The 27,275-nt window shown below is 36.2% G+C and overlaps 1 protein-coding gene across 5 annotated transcripts in view; it reads right to left on the minus strand.

Annotated features, from left to right (window-relative positions):
• The window catches only part of NECTIN3 (nectin cell adhesion molecule 3), a 69,969-nt gene that overhangs the window by 16,959 nt on the left and 25,735 nt on the right, over positions 1-27,275 (minus strand). For 4 of the 5 annotated variants that reach the window (XM_075034106.1, XM_075034105.1, XM_075034108.1 and 1 more), the window contains exons 2-5: positions 24,301-24,639; positions 16,842-17,138; positions 14,856-14,973; positions 11,835-11,986 (exon numbers count right to left, since the gene is read on the minus strand). In XM_075034106.1, the coding sequence (XP_074890207.1) occupies positions 11,835-11,986; positions 14,856-14,973; positions 16,842-17,138; positions 24,301-24,639 (906 nt within the window). Of the gene's footprint in view, positions 1-242; positions 3,083-11,834; positions 11,987-14,855; positions 14,974-16,841; positions 17,139-24,300; positions 24,640-27,275 lie in introns of those variants that run through there. The other variant, XM_075034104.1, reaches the window with a different exon arrangement.

Here is a 27,275-nt window from a genome sequence, read left to right on the forward strand (position 1 = left end):
AGTGAAACTGGACAGCAACTATCCCTATTTATCATTCTCAGGGTTCATACTTCTTAAAATAGTTTCTAAAGACACTTGTTTAGGGTCTCCAAGAGGAAATGCTAAAAAGCCCATAAAGCCCATCTTAAACAGCTCAAATACTTTAGTTCCTTCTACCCAGCCTCTGGTTTTATCTTTTATCATGCTTTTTCATCTCCAATTTTAAGAACATACCTGTCAAACATTTTTGAACACTACCTACGTCCAGAACATAACAAAAAGTTTATTCACACAACAGCCATTTGTACTTACAATCAATTCTTTTTACAGCAGACATAATGTACAAAACATTGCAACACGCGTAAGCCCTATCCCTATTATCAACTTCAACTCCAAAACATTTCAACTTATTAACCCATAGGAATTAAATATATATATATTTTTAAAAATCAAACCAAAAAATCCACAGAGACAAAAGCAAGATATCCCATGTGGAGAACAGGTTTATGGTTACGTTTATTTCCAAGTAACACCATCTTTTAAAGATGATATATCAAATATTTTTTATTTGAAGAGAGGTATGATCTCTTTACTCCAGAAATAATTTGGATCAGAACCTTCTGCTCAAAATTTAACTCCTTCCCTTGTGTTTGCACTCAAACTACAGATACACACAATATCGTTTGCCATTGCTCTTGAGACTTTGGTCAATTCTATACCAGTACTTCATTAATCCAAACATGAACTTCAATTTAGGGATGCTATTCTAGTTGAATTTCAAATAAAGCCGTTGTTTTAATTTTGAAGACATGCAGTCATAGGCAATCACAGTGTATTGCCTACAATGCTCAATACAACTACTTTTGTGAAGCTCTAAATAGTGTAAGCTACCAAAGATCACGAGGATAGAAAAGAACTTCCAGCATGAATGCTCATGAAGCAGCCATAATTATGCGGCCTATTTCATTTTAAAGGTAGCAGAGATTTTTCCCTTTTCAGGTTTCAAATACTAATAGCCTCATCAGCTTCATTTTCTTGAGCTAAACACTTTAAAATGCCACTTCAAAGGATCTACCATTCTAATTATGAATTTATCATTGTTCTGTAATTATTTAAAGTTATTTCATTCCTCCCTACATAAATCAGCAGAATTAGTTTGGTGAACCTGCTCAAGACAAAGTAGAACTACTTTGGGTGTCAAATGAGATGTCCCACATACAATGCATACAATGTCATTTGACAGAACAAGAACGTGAACATGTTGTTAAACCAGTATCAATTATTTGCAGGGGAAAGAAATCCACTGCGGTACAGAGACTGTACAATTTATCTAAACTCACATTTCATAGATTCTGTAGTTCCACCATCAGAAAGTGTGTTTTCACTATATGAAGTAGCAATGCAAGTGCCCACTGCCCTACTAATAATCTGAAATTCTAGTAACCCTCTTCAAAGCAAGCATTGTAACTTATTCAGAAGCAGCGTAAAACCGCTGTTTTAACTTCTGGTCATAAAAATTCTAGCAAATGCTTTGACACCTCTTAGCATGCTTGATGTTTATTGGCACCCAGGAAAATAAGCAAATTCACATTAGCCTCCAGCTGCGAAATCTATTAGTTTTCTTCTTAGTTGTGTCCAATTCTCCAGCTTTCAAGTTCAATAGTAAGATTCCCACAAAGCCTCAGAAACAGGTCTCTAATATTGTACCCTGTATACTTGCAAAAAACAGTTTTGTATTCATTAATGAGTCTTGACATCCTGCCTAACAGGCCTAACAAAATATCCTACTGTATGTATATATACAGACACTAGCATAAGCTTTAGAAATCAATCACTATAAAAAATAATTTTTTATCTTATTCGAAGACAAGCCTTTGACCTGTTTACACAGTTACTCCTCAAAATTTTGTTCATAAGTTAGTTTCAGTGCAATGACTTCTTTTAAGTACATAGTTACAAGAAGGCTCATTAAAATGCTAAGAGGTATTTATTTTTGTGCAGAAAAACCTAAAAATAAAGCTTTGATTCTGCTGTAACTCATTTTAATTGGTAAAGTATTTGCTATACAGAAGCATTAAGTTTACCATGGATGGTATCTAGATTGGAGTAATTCACATAATCTGCGAAGTAGAAGCCCCCGAAGATTATATGTGATCATTGCCTTAGGTAAACTTCTTTTTAAATCAGAGAGCCAAGACAGCCACTTTGTATTCTTGAACAATTTTGAATGGCAACTTTAATTTAGCATTTTTTACCTCTGACATAGACCAATATAAGCACTCTGCATTAAAACTCAAATCTTAAACAGTAGTACAGCATTGGGAAAAAAAGCAGCTCAAATACATTTTCCCCAGATTCAGTATTTCCATTGTGTCAAGTCACAATATAAAAACCTTCAAAAAAAAATCAGTTTCAAAAAGTTTATTCCTCCTCTTGTGTAAGTATAAACAATCTGAAAGTGATCAGCCAATGAAATGAACTGTAGGTACACGTTTAGTTTTCAGTGGATACTACACATACCACTCCCTCCGAGATATTACCGAGCCATCTATGTGAGAAACAAAGTCTTCTTCATTGTCATCGTAACATTCACCACCCATATACTTCATTCCCAGTGTTCCTCCTTCATAGTAATCCATTGGTCTTTCATAACGTTCCTGGTACCTGTTAATATTGTCTATATTGTTCCACTCTGGTTTTTCAGGGTCTTCTAAATAATCTTTAGATATTAAGCTGTTCATTGGATGCTTTATTTCTTTTTTTATACTGTCAGGGTAAGAATCCACATCATCTGACTGAAGAACATCTATTTGAGACTCTTTTTGCATATCTGATGGCGGAATGTAGTTCTTAGCAAAGTAGTCACCACGAAACGTCCGTCTTCTCCTATAGCAGATAATTCCAACCAGAACACTGACAAGTATGAGGAAGAGCGCCCCACCCACCGCACTACCGATGACGGTACCCCAAGTGTCTTCCTGCATTGCTGGCAAGGTTGATGTTGGGAAATCTATTATTCTAGGTTCTGTTGCTAAACCTGTGATGCCATCAGTCGAAGGATGCCAGGGAATCGTGGGCAGTCGAGTGGTAGTAGTAGGAGGATCTAATGGAAAGAGCAAAGAAGTAGACAAGACACAGAAAAGGCACAGAATGTCAATGCAAGCTAAATCAGTTAAGGGTTTATAAGAAAGCAAAGTTGATGGGTATGTTCTACAAGAATAGTTTTTCATTCTCAAGTTCATGGCACTACAAAAAGTCTTGTACTTTCCACAGGCTTTAAACTAGCTTCATTGCATGTGGTTTTGAGCTACGCTGCAGCAGGATAGGAACTATGGGGAGAAAATAAAATAAAAATAATCTTTTAAGTAGGCATTGGGCCCTCCTCAAAGGAAGGAGATGCAGCTTTTCTGCTCACATGTTCACTGTTCTTAGCACGTTATTTACCTCCCCGTGGAAGAAAGCTGTCTATTAGGAAAAAACCAAGCACTCCTCTGTCTTTCCAGCTAGCAGTTAGAAATACTGGATCACATTAATTGCTTATGCCAGAGTCAATTATTCCACATTAAGTTCCCACTTCAGAAATTGTTCAGGGCACCAAGTATAAGAATGAAAAACTATGAGTTGTGTGCTCAGTCAGCAGCACGTGAACTACTGATTTTTAAGCTATTCTCTCCAAAAAACATTTGTTGCATTAATACAACTTACTCAGCTTCACCTTGGGATTAGTGAAAGAAGCATAGTTAAAAATGGCATGTATTAATCTCTAAATAACACTTATGTTGAACAAGGAGCTTTCAGGATTTTAGAATAAAACAACTGGAACATTTGAAGTAGAAATGGTTTCTATGCATTCCTCCTAAAAGCAATTTGATCCCTCATGCACAAAGAAATTTCCATATTCATTCTTCAATATAAAGTATCAGCTGATTTCATGTCAGGTCATGCAAATAAACAAGAGCTTGCCAGATACCAAGCTTCTCCAGCATTCAGCTTTTTCCTTTGTTCTTTAGGTCTACTGGAGATGTATGCGTCTGTATTGAAAATGAGGTTGCAAGTGGTGGGCTGATGACACTGAGAAAGCCTCCTGAGATTATCCCAGTCAATCACAATGTTACATGCAACTCCAGTTTCTATTTCTGTGCTGCAGTGAATAAAACCGGCTTTTTGCCTTGCCCAATGCAAGGTAGGTTTAAAATCAGTAAAGCAACAAACACTAAACATGTCATTATAGCTTGAATCTTTTAGAGAGAATATTACATGGATAGCCAAGTAGCTCATTATGTCATGTTATTTAGTTAAATGCCCATAAGCAAGATCCATGGAACTACCACTACCATATTACAGAGGCACCCTAAATTTACCACCACAAAAAGTAAAATAGATAGAACTGGAAATTTGTCAAATTCCCAGTTATTTGACGAATCATAACTTTAAAGATTCATAAATATGATCTTTAATTAATCTTACTACTCAGACGGCCATACAATTCTCTCATACTAGACAGAATTGCCACATTTGTCATGATCACTACAAATCATACTTCAGACTGCACCTCACTGCTGAAGACATTTTAAGCTTGACATAATAAGCAAACTGTTACACAGATTTTCAAAGCACATAATTATATTACTTGACTATGTAAAAGTGGTGATTTGTTAGGGAGCTATACATAAATGAAATTAATTTGACAGAAGATAGGAAACTGAACAAGGAAGATGCACTATCAAAATGAACAAGAGGAATTCAGATTATGATTTTTAGTAAAAACTGATTTAAAGTGAGTTTAATAATTTAACAAAGAAGTAGAGTTTGAGGAATCCAAGTTCCCATGTCCCACAAATCCTTAGGTCAAGAAGTTAAACTCAAAACCCTCTTCCTTGAAAACGTATTTGCTTTAGACACAAGATTTGTTAGCTTATTTCAGACAGTACCAGCAATATCTTCTGCCAGGCTATACATACTTTGTTTTTTTTTTTTAAACTGGCTTTGTAATTGTTCAACTATTTCCCTCTGATACTGAGGTCTTAAGTCCCATCCTCCACATCCACAATATAAAATACACATTCACAAGTATGCAGTATTTGCATCCTGGCAAGTTTAACCATAACATATGTGAAATAAACACAGTGGCATTTACACTATTATTAATATATTAAAATACCAGTGTTTTACAAAAAGCTTTTCCTGCAAAACTTGATTCATCCACCAGTTGTCAGGTTGTCCAGTCGCATTATCTACAAGCACTAATTAACATATTAATCTTAAATTCATTGCAAATGTAATTCTTCAGTGTTTGTTTACATGTATTCCTAGATTCTACAACCATGAATTCTTCTACTATCTGTGTCAGTAACTTTCATTGTTGAAGAATGACAAACTTAAAATCATCCCTCCTTGTTCATAAGGCCAATTATGACTAAGAACATGTGAATTTAACTTCTGATGTCACCCAGAGCTTTCTGAATGCAAAACTAGATTCCCCCCACCCCCTCCCTTCCTGCACCAAGCAAGTTGCCCAAATAGAAAACAACATTAAAGACCAGGAATGCCAGAGTTCCTTACCTCTAGTCCATAACTTTTTGCTTGCACATCACATCTTAAACGTTATCTCCAAATTAATAAAGTGCCATTCTTCATGTGTTGGTATGAAATACTATATTCTTTCATACCAACAAGCTGTTTAATTATAACTTTTCACATCATTGCCAATACCCATTTCTTTGAGTTCTTAATGCTTTCCACAAAACATTAAGCACATTGATTTTAAGTTGTTTCAAATGACACTTTATTCAAAAGTATCAATTTCTGACTTTTCTTTAACACTTTACTTATGACCCAATGTTTAACAGCTTTCATCACTTTCAGTGATGTAGGCTTCTGTTGTTGCACAAACCCCAACAACTTAAAGTACCCATGCAGGCCAGGGAGCTGAAACTGGCAGAAATTCTGAAAAATTTTGGATTTAGGTTAAATGCATTACAATTTCCATTTTTTTGTCTCTTATTATGTTCTGGGCCCTATTCAAACCCTTATTACACCTACCCTGTAGTAAGGATGAGGACAAGCGAAGACCCACAAAAAATTTCTTCTACTATTAGATAGCTATTGCCCTCATTAAAGCAGGATAGGAGATATAACTGAAGAAAGCAAAAACCTGTTTTCTGGTATGAAAGAGTAAACCCATCAGGTCCCACCATACATAAAAAGAAGCCAAGTTTTCCTAGTTTGTTTCAAAGCCTTTGATAATTTTCTGTCAAGAAAAGCAAGATTTGCTTTTTACTTCAAATGAAGCTCTAATAGCTTCTCAAACAAAGCACCACAGTCCTTGCACAATATGCTTAGTTTTCCATCTATTACTTATTTTGAGATGTTTCCCATGAAAGTCAGTACCAACTTTCAACAGCTTCAGTCTGATATTTTTACTTTTCCCTTAAATGACTATTCTGGATACAGTTTTCCCAGCTCTAGAAATAGAAACAACTTACCTTGGGCAGACGAGTTTCTACAATTAAGTTTAGTAGAGACACCTGACTACATGATGTGTCTTATGTCCCTAAACATCTTCCCCCCTGGATCCCCCTGCAGTACATCTTCATTCAAATGTCCAGGACCCATCTTTGCTTCCGTGGGAATTCAAAGCCAACAAGAAGTGTCAGAAAGATGAATGGGCAAAGATATAGACGGATCATCCTTAGAACCAGACCATTAGCTTCAAAAAATCTTAGTTTAAGTCCTGTCTTGGTATCAACAAGCACACCATTGTAAAAATCAACTAGAGCGCACAGTATTTTAAAACTGCAAACCATTTTGGATTTAGCCCACTGTGAAGTATTTAAGAGCTAAGGTGAACAGCTCTATAATAAGGAAGAAGAAAATTCAATACTGGCACACATCATCTTTGGCTAAAATTTATCACTTAACCATTACAGAAGCAAAGTTTTAGAAGGGAAGGTGCCTTGGCTAGTTGTTGTGTATTAATACAGACAAAGTCTGTCTAGTTTCAAAAACAATGATGAAGTCTAGTTCTCCCCATTTAAAAAACAAATGACAAACCCCACACGATTCAAGATCCACACTTTGACTCCCACATCCCTTTCTTTGCCATCTGCAAGACAAGGACCTGCTATCAATTACTTATAATCCAAAAGTGAGTTGGCTTTGCACAAATTACAAGATTTTTCTCTTCGCAGTTCTCATTTTACAGAGTGGAAAGTGTCTGCCTGTATATGTATTATATGTATTTTTGCACAGAGACATTTACCTCTGCTTCTTAAACTGCCGTTATTGCTATATTTCTCTTAGATGCTCAGTACCTAAAAATTTAAATAGTTGATAACTCCGTGTAGCTGGGCATTTTAAGAAAAGCCCTTGCAACTATTGAAAAACTAATGTTGCAACTCCCTTGTAACAACAGGGAAAGTAGCCTTTCCATGAAAGAAGGCTTTTTGAATGCCTGAGATTGAATGATTTTGAAATTTATCATTGTTTCTCCAACCATTCTCACTCCAAAGTCAAGTAGTGGGTAAGGACATTGGGTAACCCTCTCCCCACAACGCATCTTGTGTACACAGATTCCGCATTGGACTTAAACATTTTTCCATAGCATTATCTTCAGTTTGTTCCTCCACATTTTGGCAGCATGACAGATATGAAGATTGGTATTAGACTAAAGCAACTGACAATTTCTTTCACCAATCATCCACTTTCAAAGTTCAGTGTACTTCTGCAGTTTCTAGCTGGGATTTCCATGCATCAAGTAGACCATTTTGGCATTTCTTTGGGACTCAAGGAAAAAGCTGTTATTAACGTAACCTCAAGCTTGCAAGGAATATTCAGAAACAATATTGAAAGTTCAAAACCTGCTCTATGAGGCAACATACAAGTTAGCACTTAGGATATCCTGGGACTCACTTTTCTATACAGCAGAAAAGCAGTTTATCAATACCCCTTCTAATATACTTTAGAAAATACAAGAGTGCCTGTATTCACAATGTTCTCTTGGAATAGTGGCCTATATTTGAAAAAACAAAAGCAAAAACGACGATCAGCCTCTGTTACATTAACCCTGACGATATCTAATCTACAGGAAGGTGACTGTACTTACAAGTCACATCTTGCTAGAATTGCTGGATTGCTGGCTAACAAAGGCTGGGTTTACTTTTAACAAAATGTAGCCTCTTCCAAAGGCAGTCATTTGACAAGATGACAGAGGAAGCAAGTATTTTCCTATCTGAATGTGAGTCTTGCAGGTCACCTCTCTCTTGCAAACAGAGAAAGCAAAAGCCTCAGTAAAGAGTATGAAGGCGAATGAACACAAAGCCAAGAAAATAAAAGTTCAATTCCTTTTGCAAACAACCTGAATAGATCTATATTACAAGATGAAGTGCTTTACATATCAAGCTATCAGCTTGTTTTGGAAAACCTGTTGCTGTAGGGCTATGTCAGGAACTTCAACAATACTTGATCACCTCTGAAGTCCATGAGGAGCATGACTTGCTTTTGGCTGGACAGCTATACAAACCAAGTTTAACTTTACATCACTGAACAAGTAAGAAACAGCAAAGATAACTGTGCCCTGAAACCAGTATTAAAAGAATTCTTTAACTTCAAACACCATTTTAGTCTTTCCCTGATGTATCATCTCCTTTAACTAAAAGCTGGTGAACCTACCATTTAGTCCCTGTCAACTACTTCTCTTATATTTCCCTATTCCACTTCAAAAGTATCATCAGAAACGTTAGGAGCACAACAGAATTTATTAAAAATACAGTTTTATTTTTTAACAATACATATTAGGACCAAAAGCATTTTTTTGTTCAGCTTCCATTCCAATCCTACAACACATTTCAACTTAATAGTTTTTTCTAACAGTTAAAAAGCTTTACAACTACCAGCATCATGACTGTCCAGAAACATTAACTTCATAAATCCTCTGACAGCTTCATAATTAAAATTTGAAAGATGGCACGATCATACAGCTTTGTCTGCTAGCTTCTAAGTTTCACTTTATGGTTTTGCCAAGTTTTATACAGTGGAAAATACCTAACAGAAAAATAGGCTAACTAAAAATTATTCCTTCCAGTACAGCAGTGCCATGTTCACCATTACTAGATAATATCTGCTCAGTTAAGTCAAATATTGAGATAGTAAGCAGTTTGACTTAAAAGTTTACTACTTCCGTCTTATTTTCTGTACTCCTGACATGAGTCTATGTTCCCTCTGAATGATTACTATTTAAGATAGACATTTTTGCCATTTCATCACCCATCTTGCATCATTTTAAGGGCATTTCATTTAAAGAGCCAGTCACAATAAAAAGTTCAAGTCACAATAAAGTGTGCTTAATATTAATTTCTGAAAACAATACAAGTACTATACTTTGATTGCCTCACCTCTCATTTTAATCAAGTCTCCTATATACTAAAAGTTAATACACAGTGCTTTTAATCAGTTTGGTATATTCTTCTCTCAGGTATCTAGAGCAGAGTGCTGGAAGCTTGTCTCATCATTAAATTGATGTGTATGACTTTTCTGAGCATTAGTTTTAGTAATACAGCACCTGAGTTATTCTAGAGTTGCCTAAAAATGACCTGTATTTTCTTAGATGTTGATCATGCTACACACTCCCAAGATTAATGCTAAGTTTTTAAAAACTGAAATTAATTTAATGTCATGTGAAGTATTTGTTTGTAGAACGATGACCCTGTACGATCTCTAGCTAGCTGAGGTTCAGTTTTGGCACTCCCTAAAACCAGCTAAGTTTTGCTATTTGCAATTAAGTTGCTGCCGCAAAACAAAGTTGCTGAACAAAGCTGAAAAGCAGCACACATGTAAACAGCATCCATCAGTCCCCACCAAAGACCAACTACTACAGCTTAACTATCTCTACAGTAAGCTAGTTTAAGCTATGTTGCATCTGCCATAGGCTAGAACATATGCCATCGCCACAGCTCAATTAGCATCTACATCTATTCTGCTTTTTCAAAAACTTGATGTGTTCTTCTCCATAAAGGAGGCATTAGAACCAAGCACCCAGAAGTAACTTCTCATAGAAGTGACTTTCATATTCGTTTGCAACACTTAGGAGTTTTTTAATAGCTAGAATTTTATATAAATTTAAGTTGTTTACAAGTAATTCCACTGTCTCAAGCTCTTTAGAAGTTTCCAGTTAACTAGCTCATTAACTAGTCAGTTAATTAGAACTGACTAGTTTTCCACAATGGCCTGCAGTGTAGCTATGTCAGTCTGACTGAAACACCATCCTTTGTTCTAAAGAGGCAAATAACTCTCAAATATGAATTCTGACAGATGTGGCTTCAAAGATCCTGGACCTTCAATTTTAGTCTTAACTTCTCATTCTCATCTCAATCCTTAAGTGTTTGTATGTAGTTTTAAGTTTTTAGAAAGAAATCACAGAATCACTGAATCATTCATAGAATGTTTTGGGTTGGAATGGACCTTAAAGATCATCTAGTTCCACCCCCCCTGCCATGGGCAGGGACACCTTCCACCAGACCAGGGTGCTCAAAGTCCCATCCATCCTGGCCTTGAACACTTCCAAGGGATGGGGCATCCACAGCTTCTCTGGGCAACCTGTTCCAGTGCCTCACCACCCTCACAGTGAAGAGCTTCTTCCTTACATCTAATCTAAATCTATTCTCTTTCAGTTGAAAGCCATTGCCCCTTGTCCTATCACTACCTGCCCTTGTAAAAAGTCCCTCTATGGCTTTCTTTTAGGCCCCCTTTAGGTGCTGGAAGGGTGCTAAAAGGTCTCCCCAGAGCCTTCTCTTCTCCAGGCTGGGCAACCCCAACTCTCTCAGCCTGTCTTCCTAGGAGAGGTGCTCCAGCCCTCTGACCATGTTCATGGCCCTCCTCTGGACTTGCTCCAACTGGTCCATGTCCTTAAATCTATGGAATCTTATCTTAAATCATCTATGTCTGTATCCTGTAACTGGCCAACATGCACTCAGACACTTAGTTTACATTGTGGAATAACTAATGTCAAGAACTTACTGAAGAGCAGCAACACCGTACGACAGAATTAAGTTTTAATTTCCCCATCTGTATTATTTTCCTTAAAAAATGATAATATATTAGCACTTACTGATCAAGCTAGCTATTAGGTAATTTAGCTAATCCATTATGAAAACCTGGAGAGCTTTTTCACACTTGTACAGCACTATTCACATATACCCCTTTAAGTCACGCTGTTCTTTCACAAAGAAGGTGTCATAGTAAAACGTTAATTACATTTTATTAATAGATACGAGGATGTTTCCCAACAGCAGTGGGGCTAAACAGACACACAAATTTGTCATATTATACTAAGGAGATCAGCAAGACTTCTGCATGATATACTTAACTTTATGATTACTGGATATCTGCATCCTGAGAAAAGGAGACAATGAGTAACGAGTACAACGCACATATTCAGAACATAACCCTAACTTCCATAAAGCAGAGCATCTTTCACTTTTCTAAACGTAGTTGTTTCCCTCCCACTAACATCTGCTTTTTCAATTACAGACAAGATACTTTTTATTGCAGTCAGTATGTCTTGCCAAATACAAGTTAACACTAGAAAAAAACCAAAGTTCACTTAGGAAGAGAAAGCAACAATCTCAGAACCACTATGGGAACTACCTCAACCTTAAAAATTTCCACTGTATGTTGCTGTTACTGAAGAATCAGTTTAATCCCAAGTTTTACTGTAGCTCTCAAATCTGTACTTTAAACAGCTTTTCACACAATTAAAAGGCATAAATATTTTATGTATCAACCGGCTCTTCAGTTTGCTATTTCAAGGAAAAATATTCCAAGTTAAAGTACTGTCTTCGCTGAGAAGTAAGGCTTACCTAATATGTAGATAGTCTTCTGATCACTTCTCTGACCAAGGGAATTAGTCACCTTACAGATGTAAGTCCCAGTGTAGTTGTAAGTCAATGGGCTGCTGAACTGCAGAGTGTTGTTGACAGATAGCAATCCTTCAGGCCATTGTCCATCCGACCTAATACAAAATAGTTAGTTGTATTTCAACTGTGAATCTTTACAACTAAAGTCTAAATGTAACTAGTTTAAAATAGTATTTGAAATAGTCTAGAGATTGTCAGTGGGGTTTCATGAGATGTTCTCAGTGTCCAACTGAACATTTAGCATTTAATTTCTGTGCCAAATCCTTTAAATGTCAAATCCGCTGGCACTAGCAAGGTGTCTACAAATGACCACTACCACAACTAAGAAACCATTATTTCAAAAGAACTTGGAGGAACAATCCAACCCAAGCTCTAAAAACTAACAGTCAAACTAAGAAGCACTTATACTGCTGTCAGGATTATCTGCCTGCTCTTTTGCATCCAGCTGAGCTATCATAATTAATATTTCTGTCAGTACACACTTAATTTGCAGGACATTTTGACTAGGATTTCTGAGCAAGGGTTCAAGCAGTTTCTTCCCTCTCAACCTGCCTTTTGTCATCCCCCATCACTTTTCTATCTACAGCACTAAAACCTAATTTGGTGCTTGGTGATACATTTGGGAAAGAAATACTTAGAAGAAATTTGTTTCTAATCAACTGGCTTTTCCAAATCTATCATTTCTCTGTAGGATTTTGCATGCGATTGCAGTAACAATTTTGTAAGCACAACAGAAAAAGGGGAAAGGGCAAATGCACTGGAACTATTTTAGCAGAGCTGCCAACTGCCCCGTTAAACACCTGTCATTTCATGCCATTGCATCCCACTTTGCTTTTATCTAAGTAACTATTAACAGCTAAGCAAGACTAAGTCAATATTCAAACATGTAATCACCAGGTCTCAGTATCTTAGAAGGGTTTAGCAAGTATGATTTTTAAATAGTATCGAACAAAAAAGCCAACCCTGACACTTTTCAATAGGTACTCAAATGGGAAAAACCCCACAGTTAACAGTAAACGCGATCTCCAACAAATGTAGGTTCAAGACAACTTTACGATTGGTGTGCTGACAATGATTATTGCCCAGAATTGCTTCAGCCATAAAAGTGATTAAGCATGTACTTCATAATTCATAGTACCAGAAGAATTTATTCAAAAACCATGATAAAATAGTCAGTTGGTTTGAAAGCTCTATTCTAATAAGTCCTCATACATGCAACATTTTTAAATATTATTGACCATGAAAATATTACTATCCTAGCAAATACAATGTCACCTTTGCTTCCAAGGGATAAAGATTTTTTGGTGTGGTAGTTCTAGAAGCTATTATAATTCGAAACAAGTAAGATAGCATACAATTTCAATACAGCTAGCTTCCATTTCCTTAAAAGCTCAAGCTATCTTTCTTTTGCATAGAGGGGTTTTTTTCCCCCCTTCAAGTTCCTCATTCATCAGTATTACAACTTCTTAGATGGGTTTTGTTGTTACTCAAACAAAAAACGTACACCGGTTTTATTCCAGAGGATTAAGCTATTCTCATAGAAGTTAGTTCAGTTTTAACCTTAAGAAGTTTATAAGTGACCTCTGAAGCTTGAAGTGCTTCAAATATATTTAAAAACGTATATTTCTTCTGAAATTGAAAATAGAGGTTGTATTGATTGTTCTTACATACATCTCAAATTCAAATCAAACAACTGAGAACCCAGTTTATCTGAAGAAACAAGTGGTACTGCTGCTGAGAGCCTGACATGCTTTCTTAAACATAGGAATTTGTGTGTTGAGGTATCTCATCACACTGATTTTGAGCTAAGCATGGGATGGGGATGGCAGCCTACTGTAGCACGTAGGTAAAGCATACATTTTACTAAATCTACTTTAGTGTAGCCATGCCATTCTGACTAGAGTTAGCTGCAATACTGACTTAAGATTTCAATGGCTACTTTTAGGATTGAGTCAGTTATAATGATTTGTTTTCCTGTAAAACTATCATCAAGCAATTCCAAACTTATCAATACAACATTTTCAAGCCACATTATGACTACTGTTCCTATATGCTAAATCATATCTACCATTGAGAAGGTAGAGCAGTGGATTACTGCTTCACATCAGTTAATTTCCTGTGATCTTACCAACAGAGGCACTATAACATAGCTACATAAGAATTTATATTGTCCTTAGGGAAGTTATTCCCTTTGTTTCTACAGGCGACAAATCAATTTAAAATAGCTGGGTTTAAATTTTTTTTCCACAGGACAGATTTTGATCTATGGTTGCTTTTGTTGTCTTCCTCTGTCTCTTGCCCAAAGTACATCCATGGTTGCAAAAGCAAAGCAGTAAATTTCAGAGTAGGGCCCACCCAATCCATATATTCACAAAATGTGGCTGTTACCTAAGAATTTTTTTTTACTTTTTTTTCTAGACACACATGTTCAAGAGCTAGTTTCCATCACTATGCAAAACACCGCGTTTTTCTGTCTTGGCAACTACCTCAGCACTTTCAAAAAACGTGACAAATTCCGTAATTCAGTAAGCAGTATTTGCCATCTCAACTGTAATTTCCAGATTTTAAAATGCAGATACAGAAAAGTCTGTTCAAGTGTTTACAATCTACTTTAAATAATAAAAAAAACAGAAATGATGAAATAATAGTTGGATCTCTACTAGATTTATTGGGCTTTGCTCTATATACTGCAACACATGCAGTTTAGACTACTTTATTATGTAACTATAAAAGATTTTATCCTGAGAGTAACAACAAACTGTTCAGGCTTGTAAGTTTACACAATATCCACTCACCCATATTCAAACATAGACACATCTTGTATCCTCCTTTTAAAAGGCTGGATAATAACATTACAACACATTACAAATCACATACTCTTTGTTTTCAAAACAGGTGATTACTGTAAGCTAAGAGATTAAACCACTTTAATCATGTGGTAAGCCCCTTTTTATAAATATTTACCTGGTCCACATAAATTCCATAGGTAATGGATTTGCATCAGCATTACATCTGAGCTGAACGTTCTCTCTTCCAATGAACCAGTTTCCATCATAGCCAGTTACTGAAACTTCTGGGGCATCTGACAAAAAAAGATTTAACCTATCAACAATCACAATATTTTCTTTAAGCATGAACTGTGTGTAATGGTCAGCTCAGTGGAGCAGAAGGTGGTTTTGGTGGGGTTTTTTTTGGTGTGTTTTGTTTGTTTGAAATTTAAAACCCAGACAACAACAAAACACACAAAGAACACCAATACAGGTCCAAGCTACAACATACTATGCAGCAGGGGATTAGATCAGGAACAGTAAGTTGTTTTAATCAGTGCAACTGTCCCACTGCATGTTTTCAGCAAACATACAGCACTTTGGGGAAGTGAGAGGACTTCAAAAGAAAGGAATCAGTTTAAAGTTTCTTGGAAGCGAGGAATAGGAACTTAGAGCTACTTCTCACTAACAAGATAGAGCAAAGGATCAGAAACAGCATTTTGAAAAGCCAGGTAATTAGGAAATCACAAAAAAATTCACAGGTGCCAGTTAAAACAGTTAACAGTTATCCACTGGCATCATAACGTAGAATTATGTTGTTATGGCTCTAAAAAGCAAGGAGGTTACCTCAGATAAGCTGGAGAGACCCAGCTGAAATATTTAGAAGCCAGAGAACAGAAGAACGAGTATGATTTGGTATAAGCTCATACAGCAGAGATAGAGAAGTAGTTGCAAAAGCAACTGAAGGAAGACTAGAAAGCACAGACGTAAAACCTCTGCTTCTCACTTGCTGCTGTGTTGCTTACTACACAATTTTGTTAGAAGTTCTGAAACATGCCTTAGCACTGATTTCAGACAGAAATAAGTTTAAGACCAACTTGCCCCTCATTGCACCTTAAATATGGAACTTCATTCTCTCATTCACTGTTTTAGACGATAATGGGAACAAATAATCTTTACTTCCATTTCTGTATCAATGGCACTTCAACCTAGAACTTCATTTCAACATTGACAAAATAAAACAGTACTAATCACTTCTATGCCCAAATAAGTGATTCTTTACCAAACAGAACAAAAACAAACCCACAAGAGATTCTCATCAAACCAAACCAGCAAAATTTACTTTTTCCAGCCACTACATTTCTTCTAATTGAATTAACAGACTTCTATGATTTAGGAACTTCAAAGCAGCACACAGCTGAGACAGCACACCAAAGGAAGAACTTGAGAATAGCATGCTTTGATCATGTATGCATTGTGTAACAAAAGATGGATCACATGCCTAAAGCTTATTTGTCTTAACTGGTTATAGCTAAGCAGCCTTGTAAGCTATCTCACTTCATATTCATGTGTTTTAAAGCCACAGATTTGCTAAAGAAGCCTGGTACAGGTTTGAATTATATGAGCAATCTCGAGCTGAGTAACAAATGTTAGGAATGTATATGTTATGTTCTTGTTTCCTTCTGCAAATTAGAGCGGAAAAAGCTTAGTGAGTAATTTGAAAATAAACTTACTGACCCCCATAAGACCTACCTTCAACTTGTCATCTCAAACATGAATCTTCATTAGAATTATTTTTTAATACTGCTGAAATTGCAAGGCACTATAAACAGTTCACAGATCAACTGAGTTTGTTATTTTCTCTGTAATCTTTTCAATGCTAAATATAAACATGAAAAATAATGTTTACCCATGAGCCAATACCCAAAACAAACAGTAGAAACATAATGGTATTCTAGGTTTGTGACTAGATTTTTTAAATATTTTTTTTTTAAATACAGATACCCTAGGTTTCTACTCCTGCCTGACCTACCTCTTATCACATGTTTTTCTATACGGTTTTAATTTCCCTTTTTTCATGAAGTAGTTAAGTGCTCATCTCCCTCCTGCGGAAGGTATACACCAATGAAGAGGATGGTTATAAGATATATACCAAATAGTAACTACCTTACAGAATACTTACACTGTATGTCCAACACATAAGGGTATCTTATCTCCTTTTCCAAAGCAGGGTGCCTCACAATACAAGTTATACGTCTTCCTCTTGCAAATCGCGTAGGGACAATCATATACTGACTTACAACTGTCACCGTTTCATTTGGAAACAAAGTAGAGCTGGATTCCATTTCACCAAGACCTCCTTCCCAGTCAATTTCTGCAGCAGGTTTTCCAGTGGCTGCTGTACAAGTGGCTGCTATTGTTCTATTTGCACCATCTATTAGAGGGTTTGGTCCTTTTGTTAAGCTCACAACAGGTTCAACTAGGGAAGGGAAAAAAAAAGTAAATTTAAACAAGACAGACTCTACATCTTTGAAACTGTTGCTATATAAAAAGAGTTAGATAACATCTAATCCATTTGCAAAAGCCCATGCTAATCGGATATCCTAGAAATAAGATCATGCCATATCTCAGAGATGATAGCTATACAAAGCTTTGACCTGGTGATACTGTTCACCTTTGTCAGCTCAGTTTGGTGTTGCTTATTCACTACATTTAATGCACTGACAGGGAATTCCAACATGGTTAGGTTCAGAACACCAACTACAGTGCTTTAGTTCAGTGTCTGACAACAGACAGCTTAAGCTATTAGGTTGAAACTATACCATGATTTTTAAAAATGCTCAGATTCTGCCGCATATTCAATACTTAGAATATTAATCTATACTGTCAGTTTGTGTCATTTCGAAGCTACTTCATTCAGTGTTTTAACACACAACATTAAGGGTAAGCTTCTGTTGATCAGTACAATACAAATTGATTCCATGCTGAAAGTACAATTAAACTCTAAAAAAATATTTCTATTACATATACACACACATTACATATACATCTAATACATACACGCAAATATACAAAACATACATAATTTTTATACAAAATTTGTATGGTTTTGATATACAAATAAATTTTTTCTATATATATATTTCTATATATTCTTGTGAATAAAGCTCTACAGAAGTAAAAAATTTAAACTCAATACTATGTCCAGGACTGAAGAAATCTGCAAGTGGAAGGACCTAACCTCCTTATAAACCCATTGTTCACCCCAAAATTTTAGAGCCTTAGAGAACACTTCCTTCTAAAAGGAAGTTGAGTTCCTGATGTACAAATCTACTGTTGAGGGCCATAAACTGAAAGCTTTTAAAAAAAATTTCCTTCTTATTTAAGAAAGCTGTTTGAGCCCTGTACAAGCTATCCACCAGCTGCAGCCTCAATGAGAAATACGATTTGGTGTTTCAGATACAAACCAAGATTTTGCTTTCTAGGATGGCGCATTTCTATCAACACAGACATTTCCCCATAGCATACCAGCCCATTACATGACCCTTGTCTTTCCATCTCATGAGGCAGAGTCCTCTGAAGTGAAGTCATCACTATACACCATAATGCTTCAGAATCCACCTCAGTGGACCAGCCCTCACTAATCACAAAGCAGAGGCAACTCTTGCAACTTCTGTGCTTTTCAGTATCCTATAATGAGAACTCTACTTCACAGAACTTCTTTCCAAGAAGTTGAAGCTGACCAACATATCTTGAAATGAAATAGAGCAGAGTTCAAAATACCTGGCAAGACACTTCTCCAACTACCTATACTTTCAAGAGATAACTAACAAATATTTTCAGCTTGAGTGCATTCAATGCCAGAATCAGTTTTTTTGTTTTCTGCTCAGTCTAACACCCCTCATGACTGAGGAAGGTGGTTTATTATTTGCTCAATTACACAGAAAGGAAAGGCAACTACTAAATGGATAACCTTATAAAAATACGTGTTTTCTGTTCTATTCTTTGAAGTGCTTAAAGAATATGCCTCATTGCCAAATTGTAGGTTGGTTGTTTGGGCTGATACTGAGAGCGGATTACTATCTACTTAGTTTCTCTGAATGCCTACCCTCTGTGATTTGTTAGTGACCCTACTGTAAATAAACCAACAGCAGGGTTTTTCCACCAAGTCCTACATTCACTCTTCTAGAGCTGAAGCATCTCTAACAGAGCTGCTTTCAAAATTTCATTCCTTGCTCTCCAACACTAGCAACAACTAAAGCTTTCTGCAATAAGCTTGCATATTTGAACTGATGTACGTATGAAGCATTCTATAATCTGAAAAAAGCCTTTAAAACCTAGTATGGAGAACTTGACATCATTTAGCTTTGTTCTTTGACCCACAATTTTGTTTCCCTGATTTAACACATATTACCAGCTTGTTCCCCCGAAATCACTAGTAGTAACCTTTTCAATAGTTTCTGTAGTATTACTGAAATGCAGAAGTAAACACCCAAATTTACATTTAGTGTCTAAGAAGCATAAAGATACTAATTTTAGTTGTATCCTTCCCCACCCAATATCTCCATTACAGTGAAATAAATTAAATCAGCAGCTATCATTAGCTTTTCATGCCAGAACTTAGACCTAAATCATTTCAGCTGGAAGAAGTTTCATACATTCTACTACTTCGAATTTTCCTCAAAAAAAGAGTATACAACTCCAGAATTTTTCCTCTACCCCTTTGTGAAGGGATACATAGGTCAACAAGAAATCTTAAATAAGGTAGCAGAGGTCTCCAGACCCAAAGCAGACTACTCAGTATGCTGCTTCACTTACCATGCTTTTAGAAAAAAGTATCTTCAAGTATTAAGTGATAGTAGCCAGAGAACAGGATATAGACTCCTTTAAAAAAGCCTAGTTTCTGCTAAGATTATCGTTGTTAGAAAAAAAGCATACTTTGCTTTCTCAAGTGATATCTGAAATCTGTAAGACTGGCCAGTTTCAGTTCATTGTATAATTCTTAGTTTTACACTTGTCAGAAATAAACAAAGCTGAACTGTTCAAAACTACTCAACTTAATAAAAAATACTTATTCCCAGTCCAATGTGTTTTGGTGCTTTAGTTTTTTTATACTTCACATACGGTTCAGCTTCTACTGTCACATCTTCCCATAAATCATGATTCTTGGACTACACACCAACTACAAGATAACCAAACAGCCACATACTAAAAAGTGGAAAGCAACTGCTGTTACGACACTTCTATAGTCTATCCTTCGAGGATTACTGCGTCCCTGCAACTGAAGCAAAACCAGCAGTAACCCAGCTACTTATTCTACAGCCTTTCTAGCTGTTTCACTCATGGATTAAGACAAATATCTTGTGAACAAATCCCTAATTACAAGGGGCCATTGGCATCTCACCTCCCACAATGGGAAACAGTTTTACTGCTTTCAACCTGGAAAAAAAAGATTACCCAAAGTGTGGGGTTTGGACAGCTTTTTGGCTGGCTTTTTTTTTTTTTTTTTTTGAAAGTGTAACTTCTATATACACAGACTCTTGTAGCAGTCCTCTTTTGTCCCAGGACCATTCAGTGTGCCACATGAATCATACTGAAGCACGCCCTACAGACTTTCATTGCTCACGATGGTGGTGGTAGTGGACACACGAAGGAGGTTGGGAGAGCATTAAAGAAGCTGCTTCACCCAGTCAGTTGAAACATTATGCTCTATTCAGGTCAACTGAAAAAGATGGTGGGAACAATGCTTAGTGTGGGAAAGGAAGCCACCAATCCCACAAAGATCCAAAAGCAGAAGGAACCTGCTTCCACAATGTAAACATTCAAGGGCAGTTGCAGTTTCCCCCATACCCTTTAAGTAATCAACAGAATAGATACACTGACTGAATGGACAGAGGTTATCAAAAGGTCACTGCATATGGATCACCTCAGTCATATATCTTAGGAGAAGATTAGTCATGCAAATCCAAAGCAATATTACAGCATGAATTATATTCAAATTACAAGAAACAGTGGCTGAAGTATAGAAGCTAGATGTGCAGCTGTCTAGGAGCTCTCAACTAATTTGCACATCTGTGCTAGCCCTTTTACTGATTCATGACCACTACTTAATTTAACCTTACTTACTCTAGCTTTACCTTACATTCATATAGTCAGAGATCTCTCATTGCTCAAGTCCTTACTCTTCTTTATAGAAAAACTACATAATAAAGCATCCAGAAAAGAAAGAGCCTTAAATCCTATTACATGAGGTTTCCAGGCCTCAAAGTTGCTCTTGGTTTTAAGTACCTCATAAGCCTTTTTCAACTGCTTCTGTTAGTTTTAAAACTAATTTTCTTCTGCCACTGTGCACTGGAGGTCTGGATGAAATTGGCATTGTTACAACACAAACAGTATTATTTCCACTTACCATTAAATTCACTAATTCCTTGGCAACAGCATGACACTGGGAATTGTCAGCCCCTCCATCACAACTGACATTTACTTGAATAACTTCTTTCCAAAACAATACTTCTACTTTTTATTCTTTCTCCCCTCAAAGCCAGCAGCTGTAGATTTCTGTGTAACTTCTCCTGTTCACTAATTAACCCTGTAATATTGACTTTGGGTTTTTTGTTTCGTTCTTGTGTTTGGGTTTTTGTTTGTGTTTGTTGGGGGTTTTTTGTTTTGGTTTGTGGGTGGGTTTGACTTTTTTTAAAGACCAGTCAGTTCACTAATTTGTTACCTACTTGATACTTTTTCTTGCCCCAGAGTATTTTATGGTACTTAAGTATGTGTACATCCCACCAACTAGCACTTCTCAAACACGATTACTTTATCAGAACTGTCTGAGAAGATCCATTTTCCATATTGTCTGACATGCATCTTGCTTTAATTCATTACTGTAAGAATTTCTACATTAGTGTGTCTGGGATCTATTCATGGTGACAGACCTACACCTTTGACATTGTCATCTGTGCAGCTCATTCTTTACTTGCAGCATTGGTGGGAGCTAACCTGAAGAAAAGCAAGGTCTACTTTATCAATTCCCATGCTAAGAAAACTAGCTTAACAAGACAGTAGAGTCAAACTGAACCAAATATTTAAAATAGTTGTATACAGTGCTCAAGCTAGTAACATAAAAGTTATAGCAGTTCTGCAAGCTACCCTGTCACACACCATCTCTTCTGCCTTCAAACACTGTTTTGGCCAGTTTAGTCAGTGTCTTGAGAAACAGCTTGACACAAAATTCTTTGCGTTTTTTTTGTCCTAGTTTACAAGGTAAGTTTGAAGAACCAAAGTTTTAGACAAGATCAATACACCTGTTTGACCCAAATAGCATTTTCATATTTTCACTGTCTTAACCTCTTCTTTTACAGTGCATTTCCTTAAGACAGTGTGAAGCACTAAGTGAAGCAAACTGGAAGTGAGCAAAGTCAGCAAATGTGGTAAGTCTGTTAAGCTTAAGTAGCATAAAACAGAGGTTCTAAATGTGGTCTTAAGTGATCAGGGTACTGTGACAAAATACAGGACATTTTATCCTGTAGTTATTTTTCCCCTCCATTTGTCTTCAGTGTCTCTGCCTTACAGTGTACAAGCATCCACTACATGACTAAGTTAAGTATGTCCACTACATATAGGAAGGAAATGAATTCTTTGCTAAATAGAAACAGACAGGGATTAGGAAAAGAGGCAATGCTGCTTGGACTGGAAACAATTTCAGCCCTAGGACATGAACTTTTCTCTCCTCACTTAAAGGAGAATTTTTTAGAAGAGTGGGAGAATGCAGTTAGAATAAAGCTTATTTAAGTTATATCAGCTTTTAAATTTTGATTGGAGCTATTCCATGCCTTAAGACTCTGATGAGAGTGGAACTGCTGAGTTCAGACCAGTAAAGCTCAAAAGTTATTCAGTTACATGCATATTCTGAAACCCATTACTTCCCCAGTATTTTTACTGTTTAAGTCTCAATGTCAGTGTAGCCAAAAGTTTTCAGAAGAACAGAAAACATGCTGCTGAGGCCACAGAACATAGGTAAGTCCAACAGAGGATTAGCTACCCAGCTGTACATGCAAGCCAGGTAGCTGCTAACTAGGATGGAAAGGCATCTTTGCAAGTAGTAGTTGGGTTTTGCAATTCAGAGGTTGATACCAAGTCACTGAGAGGCTTACAACTATCATCAACAACCTACATCAACTAAGAAAAAACCCCTATGATCAGGACTACTGTATGCCTGAAAAATACTTCTTTACCTCTTCCAACTGCCATTTTTGATAATATGTATCTTATCAAGCAAGTTGCAGTCCTAACATTTTCAAATGCAGAATAATAAACACACGGGACATACATTTGCTTTCCTAGTTCCGCCCAAGGTTCTCCATAAACCTAAAATTTGAAGGGCAAAATGGACACATCTACTAGTATGACCTGAAAAAAAAGATCTTAGAAATAAGAACTGATGAGGAGAGATGAGGGAAAGCAGTAAGAACCTCCCACTGTATGTTCATAAAGCACAATAGCTGAAACCAGAAATCAAAAGACTTCTACAATAGCCGCAGACATAGCCACTTGTAGTACAGTACAGACAGAATAGAGATGGAAGAGAGCTACGTGCTTTGTATATCACTTAGAACTTCTTTGGTCAAGTTACTTGTTTCAAAGTGGATTAAGCCACTTGCTTTGATGCATTTATTTTGCCCCACCTTGTGGTGAAAACCAGTTTACATACTGTGCTACAGCCATCTGATTTACCTCACACAGTATTCTACTGCTGTGGAAAGCAGAGATCAAAGACCAAGAAGATCCTAAAAAGCACATGTTTACAAAAAAGAGTCATTGAGGACCACCTCAGCTGCAGAAAATATCACTTGACTACTTGCAGCGGATACAGAAGTAACTTACTCTATTATAAGAAGGTATAATACTACAAGGAGAAGGCAAGTCAGTAGGTTTTCAAGTTTCCAGACATAGTAATCACTTTACCTCATATTGCACTACCACCTAAGTCTACCTGTGCTTCAGTACTAGTCCTTTATGACAGCAATACTGAACTCTCAACAAGATAGACAAAATTAGTTTATGTGAAAAGCTGAGTCTATAAAAGCTTCACATTATGACTATTCACAATCAGTCAAGGGTTTAAATTCCCTCTTTTTTTCCCCATAGTTCCCAGTAGCAGTCTAAGCAGTTTTGCTTTAACATTTGTACTGTGCAAAGAACAGTTTACATCACCAGCCCCAAGCAGCTACATTAACTTATCATACTAGCAACACATTTATGAGGAAATTTAGCCAAGGTGGTAACTAAACCTGCGTTTGGCAGCTTCTCAGCACACACACACGGTCTATATTATCAGCACTCCCAGGTCTAAGTTCTAAAGCACTGCCCAAATATTTAGATTAGCACAATGCCTAAATAGTAACTGCTTATTTTTAATATCTGGACAATCAATGACCAAGTTCTAGAGAAGCAAGACCCAAAAGAAGTCTCCTCAATAATATTACTAAGTATACCAAGACACCTGTTAGGAAAGACTGGCAAATATATTTTTTGTATTGTCATTAGGTTAAAAGGTAAAATAAAATGTATTAATAAGTTTGCAGAATTTCACTAGCAAGTTTGTGCTATTAATTTCACCCCCTTTCATAAAGAGGTTGACTTACCTAATACTGTTACAGTTGTTGATGACTGTGTATTTCCAAGTGGGAATGTAACTGCCTTGCAAATATATTCTCCTGCATCAGAAAAGCTTACATTTTTTAAGATGATTGTTGCATCAGTAAGTGAGTAGTTTTTAAATGACACTCTTCCTTGGTATTCTCCTTGAACAGATATTCCATATTCAGGATGATGAACAGCAATAGTCTGTGAACTTTTACCATGTATCTTCTCCCAAGAAACTTGTGTTATTGTTTCATTTACATCAATTATGCATTTCAGTGCAACCTTCTTCCCCCAAACTGCTGTCACATGTGGATCAACAATTGGTCCAGCTAAGGCACCTAAAAACAAAGCAATCATTAGTTGGTACACAAGGTTATGCCTCACATTAAGCCTTCTTCAGTAATTAACTTACCTTTTTCAAAGAGAATACCTGCTTCTGAATAACAGTATTCTAGCTGATTCACAGCAGTGTGGAAACATTACAAAAGCATGCTTTAAGCAGAAACATTAAAGCTAGGTGTAGATCAACCATTCTTCAGAGAATACTATCACTAATACACAACTTTCTATAATAATGACCTGATAATTGTTTAACTGGTGTATCAATCTTCGGGGAATTTAACTAGATATGAGCATTGCATGTATTCACATCTATTGAAAAAACAGTAATCAGACATAGTACTTCAGCAGTCTGATTACTGATTCAGAGCATCAGGTAAAAATTTAAGTTAAATTACTGCACTTACTTCTACTTTCAAAAGATAACACTCCTGATAACTTAAGGAGAAATGCAGAAGTGAAACTCCTACCACTTACTATACCAGTCACTACTTAAAAAGCAAAGCAATAATTACAAAAACCAAAAAAACCCCAAACCCCACAAACTACTCCATCTTAACAGTGACAGTCGATCAGTATCCTAGTTTCCAATAAACATGTACCATCATACATATGCAATCTTCTGCTACACTGTAGTGCAGTGTCTTCACACTAGATCTTCCCTCTGTATTAACACAGTAAATATGCAGGAGTAGGTATAGTCAAGTGTTTGCTTAAGATTCAATGTATTTCCATTTAATACCCAAAATAGTTTTCCACAGTAGCAACTGCATTCTGAGCTCAGCATTTTACACCACCTTTTTTCAAGAAAGGAAATCCACCAGGACAAAGCAGCAGCTCATTAAACCCCAGGTTCACAATTTCTTTGCCAAACAGATGCTCTAGCAACTTTAATCATCTGTTCTCCTGGAGTAAACTAACATGATGAAAAAGACTCAAAGTCTTAGTCTGCATTGTATTTCTTTTTATTGTGCTTAAGTTTTAACAGAGCCATTTCAACTACTCTGATTTTCTCTTCAGTTATCAAATCAGTACTCAAGCTGTTACTGAGGAAGTTCACCCATGGAACAAGATTCAAGTATAAATTTTAGCAGCCTCATTTTCACAAGCACAAAGAGGTTGTTCAACTTGAGACATTATCTGCCTTTTCAGTCAACAAGTTCCCACGAAAGAGAAACCATGTGTTCAGGAAAAAATTCTCTATATACCTTTATGCACAAGTCCATTGTTAAAAGCTTTCCATTTCCCATCAATTGATTTTTCAGTATTCAAATCATAATTTAAGCCAATGAAGTCACCTAAACAAGCAATTTAAAGATTCAGCTATGGATTTCTTCAGCATAAAACTACTGACTAATGCCAATAGTATGAAAGCATTAAGTTGCACAAATAAATCAAAATAAACCAGAACTTCATACCAAGATAGTTGATATGCCAGTTACTAAGATGGGCTGCTAAGGGGGAAAAATAGCCAGGAAACTCAAAAAAACGAGTAAGTTTAATATAGAGTATATCTACCATGACTAATCCACAAGTAATGAAAGAACATTTCATCTACTCTCCTCATGCATCTTTAATACATACTGTTGAGACAAACACTGGAAAGAGGGCAACTATTTGAACACTAACTGAAACACACAGAATTCTGCCCAAACTTTGTCTCCACTTGCCATTGCTACATTTAAGCATAAGGTCAGGTGTTCCTTAAAAAGTATTTAACTATTGTTTTCTACCTCACATGGAAATAAGGCTCACAAGTTACATTACTGCAATGTATTTCAGAATATACATCTTCTGTAATGTCACTTAAGTAAATAAAACACATACTTTTGTTCAGAAATCAGCAATTTGCAATATTTAAATCTACTGGATCTTAACCGGTACTGAACTGTAACATAATGATCAGCTGTATCCGACTCCAACAAACTTCCTACAGAAAAGCCGTACAAGTAAACTTACATAAAACCTGCTTGGACTTCTGGGAAGTTAAACTGAACTGGAAAGTCACCCTAGTTTGCAGAACACACAAACTATTTTGTTTCCTTTTATTTATCTATTTATTTATTTTTACAACTCTACTTCCAATAATTAGAGACTTTTGCTACAAAAAGATGAACAGAGTACATTTAAAAAGTCAGTACTTGACTAACAGTTATCCCTTTTTTGAAGATGTGAAAATAAAACATTTTTTCCACCAAGGAAGACTTCTAACAGCTCATTTTCACCATGAGAACATTATGTTCTCACATGAATTGCATGAATATTTTCAGAGGGGAAACTTTTTTTTTATTGCTGCTACTTTTAAGATTTACAGACTGAACTGAGCAGGCCTTACATATATTTATATATAAACACACTCTTGCAGCTATAGATCATTAATCAGTTACATCTTATTGTTCATTCACCTTCTCCAATTAAAGAAGTAGAGCCAATAGATCATTATACCAAATCTTCTGATATATGTTCAGACTCCAAAGACAGAAAAAGCAACTCATCTATGCTAATCATTTAACTTGAACTTGCATATAATTTATATAACAGTATATATACTCCAAAGTTTTTAAAGTTCTAAAAATAGTTTAAAGCTCGACTGAGAACCACCACATCTTTATTTTGCAATAGCATCTCTGGTTTT

The sequence above is a fragment of the Buteo buteo genome, chromosome 8 (genome assembly GCF_964188355.1).
Source record: "Buteo buteo chromosome 8, bButBut1.hap1.1, whole genome shotgun sequence".
In the NCBI taxonomy this organism is placed as follows: domain Eukaryota; kingdom Metazoa; phylum Chordata; class Aves; order Accipitriformes; family Accipitridae; genus Buteo; species Buteo buteo.